The sequence below is a fragment of the Octopus bimaculoides genome, chromosome 6 (genome assembly GCF_001194135.2).
Source record: "Octopus bimaculoides isolate UCB-OBI-ISO-001 chromosome 6, ASM119413v2, whole genome shotgun sequence".
NCBI classification, from domain to species: Eukaryota; Metazoa; Mollusca; class Cephalopoda; order Octopoda; family Octopodidae; genus Octopus; species Octopus bimaculoides.
This window is the reverse complement of record NC_068986.1, coordinates 10,834,933-10,844,779: the sequence shown is the minus strand read 5'-3', so window position 1 is coordinate 10,844,779 and position 9,847 is coordinate 10,834,933. Positions and strand designations below refer to the sequence as shown.

The 9,847-nt window shown below is 36.4% G+C and overlaps 1 protein-coding gene across 11 annotated transcripts in view; it reads left to right on the top strand.

Moving 5' to 3' along the window:
* The window catches only part of LOC106870442 (dedicator of cytokinesis protein 3), a 274,705-nt gene that overhangs the window by 73,732 nt on the left and 191,126 nt on the right, over nucleotides 1-9,847 (top strand). For all 11 annotated transcript variants that reach the window (XM_014916529.1, XM_014916531.1, XM_014916528.1 and 8 more), the window contains exon 2: nucleotides 9,367-9,462. In XM_014916529.1, coding sequence (XP_014772015.1) covers nucleotides 9,367-9,462 — 96 coding nt within the window. The remainder of the gene's footprint in view (nucleotides 1-9,366; nucleotides 9,463-9,847) is intronic.

Here is a 9,847-nt window from a genome sequence, read left to right as displayed (position 1 = left end):
TATATATATATATATATATATATATATATATATATATATATATATATTGTGTGTGTTTATACAGACATGTGTCTGTTTGTGTATATGTATGTATAAATGTATGTATTTATGGCCATGACTTAAAACGCTGCGTCTGGTAGTGGGGTTCTGGTTTGGGATTTCAAGGGTTTTGAAGAATGTGGAACCACCCCTAAACCACTATTCTTCCAAGGTCTCTTCTGACCCAGAGTAGTAGAACCGGTCAGGGTCCCAGCTATGGGTTAATTAGCATATGGGATGACAATCCATCTGATTGCAGGGATGCAGAGATATACCCTTGATTGGTGTCAGGGTCTGTAAGAAAACCATTGGGAGTGAGGGATCCCTACTTGTTGTCACAGCCTTAATGTGCATGCCTCAATGAATTCTGTCCATCCCATTCATGCATGGAAGAGGGGATGTTGAAACAATATATACAAATATACATACATGCATTCATATATATGTATATACATGCATCTACACACTCACACACATACATATATTATTGAATATTGAGAGTGGGAAGCTTGTGTTGATGTTACGTCTAGTCTGGGATTAAGTGGTGACTAGGACTAGATCATCTTGCTGTTGGTTTTATCCCTGTAATCTATGTATATAAGGTTTTATATCTACAGGGGTGGTCACTGAGATTGGTGTGTGTATCCATTTCTTGCAGGCATTAAATGCCATCATGAAATGAAACAAATTGGAGCATTTATACAATAAGAAATCCAAGTCTGGTAGCAGACTTGTTGCCTCTATGTGGGTTTCTCTTATCTTAAGTGGGATTAACTGAAACAGTAGAATGTTGAATATTCTTTTTTACTCTAGGCACAAGGCCCGAAATTTTTGAGGAGGGGGTCGATTAGATCGACCCTAGTACACAACTGGTACTTAATTTATTGACCCTGAAAGGATGAAAGGCAAAGTTGACCTCAGTGGAATTTGAGCTCAGAACATAAAGGCAGACGAAATACTGCTAAGCATTTCGTCTGGCATGCTCACCGCCTTCAGAATGTTGAATATTATACCTAGTGGTAATTTGCTGTGTCCACTTATATTCAGAGACCCTCTTTCAGTTTAATTTTGCCTCATAATTCCCTAAAATCTTGAAAGTGTTGCTCCATTATGGTCACAGTCCAACACATGAAAGAAGGGAATGAGTAAAAATGTGTGGATTATGTTGAGGGACGGAGAGAGATGTAATTGGTGAAATGGAAGTAAATACATGCATATACATATGTGCATATACATGCATATACATGCATATATATGCATATATATCTTTTATCCTTTACTTGTTTCAGTCCTTAGACTGCGGCCATGTTAGGGCACTACCACAAAGAATTTTTAGTTGAGTGAATTGACCCCAGGACTTATTTTTTTAAACTTGGTACTCTCTTGGTCTCTTTTGCTGAACTGCTAAGGTACAGGAGTGTTATACACCAGCACAGGTTGTTAAACTGTGGTTGGACACAGACACACACACCACACACGCATACGACATGCTTCTTTCAGTTTCTGCTTACCAAATCCACTCACAAGGTTTTGGTCAGTCCAAGACTTACAGTAGAAGACATTTGCCCACGGTGCCACACAGTGGGACTGAACCCAGGAGCAAGCCTCTTCCCACACAGCCACATGTATGCCTATAGATACGTCTACAGAAATACACACACACACACCCATATACATTGTTACAAACACAAAGTTATTTGAACTGAAAATTCCAGAATTCTGTAATTGCTCTACTGATCAGCTGATATTAAACACCCCACATCCTCCACCAAAACTACACACACACACACACACACACACACACACACACACACACACACACACACACACACAATTGATTTGTTTGTCTTTCTCTTTAGGTATGCAATTGTATGTGTATACAACAGAGCACTTCCATGTGTGTGTGTGTGTGCATGTGCATGTGTTTGTGTGTAATGGTAGAGGCTGCTAATGGAACTATAATTACTGATGCCATTTACTTACTGAGGTGTGGTCCTTGTGATTTTTTGGTGCTGTTGTGTTTGCAGGATTTGGTGTGTGTGTGTGTGAGTGTGTGTGTGTGCGCACGCGCATGCATGTGTGGTCTGTTTGCTCAAACACTGACACATTAAAACAGTACAATGATGATGATGATGATGATGGTAATGGAAATTATGATAGTATTCAGAGTGAAGTTGATGGCAGTGGTGGTGATAAGGATTATTGTAATGATATTGTAATAACATTGGCAGGGGCCGATGGAGAGTGTTATGTTCTGGTGGTGGTGGAGACAATAAATCTTGCTAATGGTTGTGGTGTTGGTGGTGTTGTTAGTGGAGATAGTGATGGTGTTAGCATCGAAGGTGGTCTTGATACTAAGTGATAATGATAATGACAACAATGATAACAGTAGTAAGCGACTTCAAATTTTAGCTGAAGGCTAGCAATTTGAGGGGAGGGGCTAAACTAATTGCTCTAACCCTAGTGCTTGGCTAGGATTTTGTTTTGTTGACTCTGAAAAAATGTAAGACAAAATTTGGCTCTTTATGCTCAAAAGTAAATGCTATCCCATATTTCTTGTAACCGCAGCAGGATTTGAACTCAGACATGCTAACAATTCTGTCACCTCACAGGATGGGCTACTCGATTTGAAGGAAACCCTTACTGGGCCCCACCTGCAAAATCATATGCTGCTCATCTTGATATGAGTTCACACAGGGCTAATGCACTTCCACACCTCTCCTTGAAAAATGCATTTTTTTGAAAATTTTTTCTGAATTCCTATGTTTAAAATGTCGGAGATTACGAATATGCAGAAAAATTTTTTTTTATTTCACCCTGCCCCTTTGTATTTTTGATTTTAGCAAATTGATGAACATATACAAATTGAAATTAAATACAGACAAAAACATTAAAATGAAAAGAATTTGCGTTTTACTTGTCATCATCGTCATCATCATCATTTAACGTCTGCTTTCCATCCTGGCATGGGTTGGATGGTTTGACTGAGGGCTGGTGAGCCAGAAGGCTGCACCAGTCTCCAATCTGATTTGGCAGAGTTTCTACAGCTGGATGCCCTTCCTAACACCAACCACTCCAAGAGTGTAGTGGGTGCTTTTACATGCCACCAGCATGAGGGCCAGTCAGACGGTACTGGTATCGGCCATGCTCAAATGGTGCTTCTAACGTTCCACTGGCATGGGTGCCAATCAGGCGGTATTGTCATCAGCCATGACAGCAATTTGTGTATATAAGAATTCAATATAAACTAAATTGACACCATTTTATGAGAAACTTTTTTTTTTTGCATATTTGTAATCTCTGATGTCTAAAACATAGGAATCCGAAAAAAAAAAAAAAAAAAGCATTTTTCAAGGAGGGGTGCGAAACTGCATTAGCCCCTCACACACATTGTGATGCATATGGCTGGTGTACCCTCATCAGACAGGTAGTCATGATGGGTATACTGGGCTTTGTATATTTCTACCCCAGTGTCACTTTAAATGGTATGCGCTGCGGTGTCACTCAATAATTATAATAATCTTTTCTACTTAAGGCACAAGGCCTGAAATCTTGGGGGAAGGGGCTAGTCGACCACTCCACTCCCACCCAGTGTTTCACTGGTACTTAATTTATCGACCCCGAAAGGATGAAAGGCAAAGTCGACCTTGGCAGAATTTGATCTCAGAACGTAGCGACGGGTGAAATATTGCTAAGCATTTCATCCAACGTGCTAATGATTCTGCCAGCCATAAAAATAATAATAATAATAATAATAATAATAATAATAATAATAACAATAATAATCCCTTCTACTGGAGGCACAAGGACTCAAATTTGTGGGAAGGGGACTAGTCAATTACATCGAGCCCAGTGTTTCACTGGTACTTAATTTATTGACCCTGAAAGGATGAAAGGCAAAGTCGACCTCGGCGGAATTTGAACTCAGAATGTAATTGCAGACAAAATACCACTAAGCATTTCGTCTGGCGTGCTAACCATTCTGCCAGTTTGCTGCCTGAATAATAACAATGGCAACATCAACTTTCTTGAGCAATAAAGACAAAATAGGCTCTTCACAAGTGTATCAGTGATGGAAGTGAAATGGAATTGACTTCAAGCAAGAATTGAACCTGCAAAGCTAATTCAATTCTCTGCATCTTTAGTACACTTGCACTATAGCTGGCTATCACTCCTCACACCTTGTACACAAATGTAGCCAGTTTTATTAATAAAAGCGATGAACATTCCCATCATCGACCATATAATTCTTTGTTAGATTTTCTTTACTTTCATGTCAAAAATATTTCAAACCATTAAATAGACTCGCTTTTACTGGAAGAAAATTATCTGGAGACATGTTTTAAAATTTAAATATATTTTCCATATTGTAAAAGAATGTGCAGCCAACTGGTATAAATGGTAAACAGTCAATGCTTTGCACAAGTTAATTATACTTTTCATCCATCCAGATTCAATAGAATTGGTGCTAGTAATATCTTTAGGTTTGTGTTATTTCAATCATATGAAGCTTCTCTTTAGAATTGGTTTATGTCTCTCCATAACAAGCGAACATTTCAAAATTATCTTATAATTCTTTTCTCACTATGAACAATTATTTTACCCCTCTAGCATCTAAACCGGACATGTCTGGTCCCAATATTCTGCAGTTTTATGGTTGAACTGGCCAGATCTGGCTCCTCGCACCTGTCATACAATCATTCTAAAATTAATCACATCATTGAAATTTCAAAACTATGATATAATGCATTTGATACAGTTTGTATTTGAGTGGAATAAGCTTTTAAACAAGCAGTCTTTCTTTTATTGAAGTTCAGTCAGTTTTCTTGCAGCTGCAAATTCATTTTGCTAAACTTGAGATAAAAATCTCAGACTTAAGCTGTCGGTTTTAGGCTATCTCATATGAAAATATCTTTTATTCCTTTGATTCCAACCTGCCTGACACTGCCCCTTGGTTCTATGATACTAACTTCCTGTTTCAACCCTTTTGATGCCAACCCAGCTGAAACTACCTCTGGTTTCTTAGTACAAATGTTTTGTTTTCATAAGTTTTGCATTAAAATTTTCCACCAAGCCTTAGTCACAATTTATGTTCCTAACACTAGCTTAAAGATAACAAAGTTATTTTACTAAATTCTTTGTTATATTTAAAGTAATTGAAAGAAACACAGAGCATCTCAAAATAAAAACGGTAATGAAAAGGTTAAAGTGATCTAAATTAAAGCCTTCCATCAAAATTTCATGTTAACTTATGTTCCAGATAACTAGATTATTAATGACAGTTATTTTACTAAATTCTCCGATTTCCTCATTAATTGAAACGAGGGCAGTGTATTTCAACTGAACTATGGTAACAAAGGAATTACAAACAAAAATAAGTCACGTAGGCAGGTACCATTCAATGACCAGTAAAATTCAGTGACCCGGTGATTTGTCTGTGTTTGAGAAAATGGTTTCTGATTTTATTCATTGCTTTAACGATGATGTATTGCGATGGCATTAATGCAAGCAAGCATAAAGGCTAAGGTGTTTTACAACCGTATTACGTTATCGGCTTCGCCTTCCCTCCTCCTAGTGAACCCTTAAAGAGAGGCAAAAAAAAGGGTTGTTTACATTTTTATATAACTTTAACTGCAACGATGGGAAAATAATGACATGTCAGCTAGAATTATTATTTTCATTCAGTGGCAGAGGATGTTTTAGAATATCTATTATTATCTCATGGGAAAGTAAAAAGGCCAAGGAACGCTTGTTGCGAAGTGGAGGTGGTGGCGGTGGGGGACAGACACAGATAAGAAGACACGTATACATACATCGTATATGTGTCTGTGTGTATTTCATATACATGCACACACATGCATATGATGGGGGTTTTTTTCAGTTTCCATTAACCAAATCCACTCACAAGGCTTTGGTCAGCCCAGGGCTAAAGTAGAAGACATTCTTGCCCAAGCTGCTACACATTGGACTGAACCAGGAACCATGTGGCTGGGAAGCAGGCTTCTTCCCACATAGCCATGTCTGTGCCTCTCTCTCTCTCTTTCTCTCTCTCTCTCTCTCTCTTTCTCTCTCTCTCTCTTTCTCTCTCTCTCTCTCTATATATATGTTTATATATATGTATATATGTATGTATATATGTATGTATATATGTATATATGTATGTATATATGTATATATGTATGTATATATGTATATATGTATATATATATGTATATATATGTGTATATGTGTATGTGTATATATGTGTATATGTGTATGTGTATATATGTATATATATGTGTGTATATATATGTGTATATATATATGTGTATATATATATGTGTATATATATATATGTATGTATATATATGTGTATATATATATATGTATGTATATATATGTATACATATATATGTATATATGTATATATATATGTATACATATATATGTATATATGTATATATATATATAGGTGTATGTATATATATATAATGTATGTATATATACATGACAGGACATGTAGATAATGGAAAAGAGAAAGCAAAAAATTGAGATGTGTGTGAAAAGAGAGAGGCCATCTTTATTTTCCAGACTCGATAAAGCAACTGTTTCCTTTCAGATTAATAGCACATTTATTTATTTATTTCTGGTTTGCTTTATTACAATCATTCTCTCTACTGCTGTTTACCATTAATTGATGTTGTTTTCTCTGCTGCACATATTAAAAAAAAAATCCTTCCAATAAAAAGAAAACAAAAGCTATGAAACATTTTGTTACTGAGTGAATTGGGTGCAGATCAATTGAACGTGAAATATATTTTCCTTTTTTATCACCTTGCCAACCAGATTCCTCTTGTTCAACCAACTTCCATCTCAGTTTCTTCAATGCATTTTTACAATTTCGTTTCTAAACTCAGCCATCCAAACTTCTCAAAGAAAACATTGCCATTTCTTTGTCTTTTATTTTTCTTTTTCATTGTTTTTTTTCTTCTTTTTTATCCATCTTTTCATTCGGAATGGTTTGTTTATGAAACCCCAAAGCAAACAAATTTACTTCTCAGACACCTTTGGACATTCAATTCTTGGATTTTCCTTTTTTTGCTTTCCATTTTGATGATTCCTGTCTTTGATTCTGTCATTTGAACAAAAAACGAATTTATTCTCAGCAAGATGTTACATAAGTGCCAATAGTTTCTAAGTCAGTGTCAGGTGTCTGTTTGTCTGTCTGTCTGTCTGTCTGTGTGTGTGTGTATGTTTGTGAGCATAGATGTGATTGTAGTTAAGTTTGCTTTGCGACCAACGTGGTTTTGGGTTCCGTTTCACTGCACATAACACGTTGAGAAAATGTCTTCTATTATAGCCACAGACCAACCAAAAACTTTATGAGTGGATCTGGTTGACAGAAACTGAGAGAAGCTCACTCTGTGTATGTGTGTGTGTGTGTGTATGGTAAGCATGTCTCTTGACAAGAGCAATAGGATAGTAATGACCATTATTTGTAGGTCATGACTATTTTGTAGAAAACACACACACACTCCTGACAAGCTTCTTTCAATTTCCATCTACTAAATCCACTCACAAGGCTTTGATCAGCCTGAGGCTATGGTAGAAGACACTTGCCCAAGGTTCCACACAATGGGATTGAACCTGGAACCATGTGGTTGAGAGGGAAACTTCTTACCACACAACCACATCTGTGCCTATGTCTGTTAAAGAAATTTGAAAGAGACTTCAAGAGTCGCAAAAGAGCTCTGCTCAAGCAATCAAAATTTACCTTTCCTTATGGCACACACAAACATCAGATTTTATGAAATTTGGATTAACAATAATCCAGATAAATCCAAAATAATTGACATCACATCCAAACCATAGCCAGGCATATGGCAAGGTCATAATTAATCAATCATCAATGAAAACTGTTAATTAATAACAAATAAAACCAGAATAATTAGTGTTTTGAAATAGCTATCACGACTTCATGGAGAAAGAAGAGACCTAGAAATTGGGAGACAAAAATAAAATTTTCCCTTCTGAATAAATTAGCGATAGCTATTCTGAAATTCCACCCCAAAAAATTGACATAAGACAGGAGGTACAAAGAAGAGCAGCACTGTCCAGCTTGCTACTTCATCAGAAACAGAATAGAAAAGAAACCCAAAGAGACAAAACAGTGGTGCTACAGCATGGCCTCAGCCTCTGGCTGAAACCAGTAAAACATAAATACGAAATGAATCTGTTTCTCTTAATGAATAAAAAAGTAGTCCAGAAACAAGGAGGAAACATTGATGCAAAACAAAAGAAATTAATGTAAAGCAATTATCAAAACAAACTATAAATGGAATGAAAGAAATAAGGAATTGTGAGAAAAAACCACTGGAGGCTGAGATTGTACGAAAACTCACTTTCTTTTATTAATTGTAGAGATGTATCGTGCGATTATTGTTTTTTCCCCATCAATCTCTTTACATGATTAATAGTGAATTCACAAGTTTTTCACACAATGTGTTTTCATTTACAGTCATCTTATTACTTGTTTCAGCCATTAGACTGCAGCCATGCTGGGGCACTGCCTTGAATTTTTAAGTGAATTAATCAAACCCTGAACTGGGGATGTAAGCACACCAACACCTGTTGTCAAGTGGTGGTGGGAAACAAAGGCATACACACGCACACGCACGCACACACATGATGGGCTTCTTTCAGTTTCTATCTACCAAATCCACTCAAGGTTTTGGTTGACCTGAGGCTATAGTAGTGAGACTTGAACCCAGGGCCATGTGGTTGGGAAGTAAGCTTCTTTCTACATAGGCACACCTGCACTTGTTTATTTTAGTTTTACTTCCTGGTTGTCTCTCCAGAATTAGTTCTGGTGTGGGTGAGTGGGTTTGGTCATGTGACATATCAAATAAGACTTTTTGTATCATTTCATGTATTTAACACTTTTGTCATTGTTTTGGAGATGTTTAGTATCACTGATGAGAATATGTAAGATTGAGACAAAGCTGTGTATATTCTGTGTTAGAAACACGATCAGTGAATTTATTCTGCCAGTTTGTAAAAACTCTTTGTTTATTGAATACTGATAATGATTGATATATTCCTCACTGGTGGCATTGGTGTCATCATCATGGTGCTTTACTTCCCACTTTTCTGTGTTGGTATGAGTTAGAAACGTCTGTCATAGATCACTTCCTGTTTCTCAGACTTGCACCAGTTTATCTATTAGGGTTGTTTATCTATTTTCTCCTTATATATAACAAATATGGAATGTTATGTTTGTTTCATGTTTCTTTTGTTTGAATTTGTGCTTTTTGTTGTATTACCATGAAATTATTTTTCTATTTGCAGCTGTTTGTAATTTTTCTGGTGACGTGAAACATGGCTTACCATTATCAACCGGAGACACTGTCCATATTCTGGAAGTTTACAGCGAAAATGAACCAAGTAAGATTCAGTTGTTTTGTGAATTTTTGTAAGTGTAAGAAACACTTCGTAATCAACAGATTCAGTACATTATCTATATATATAAAAATGAGAATGTGTGTCTGTCTGTCTGTCTGTCTGTCTGTCTGTCTGTCTGTCTGTCTGTCTGTGTGAATCCCTAAAACTCGAGAACTACGCAACCAATTTCATTCAAATTTTACACATGCCTTACTTAGGGTTCCAGTTGTGTTTTAGTAAAAAAAAATGATTAACTTCTTGCAGAGTTCGAGCACGCGGCAACATAATATCTCCTCCACTATTTAAGTATTACGTGTCAAAAGTGAAACAAAAACACTCATGTCAAATACTTTCACTTTAAAAATGAAACTATTCCACTAACTGAAAC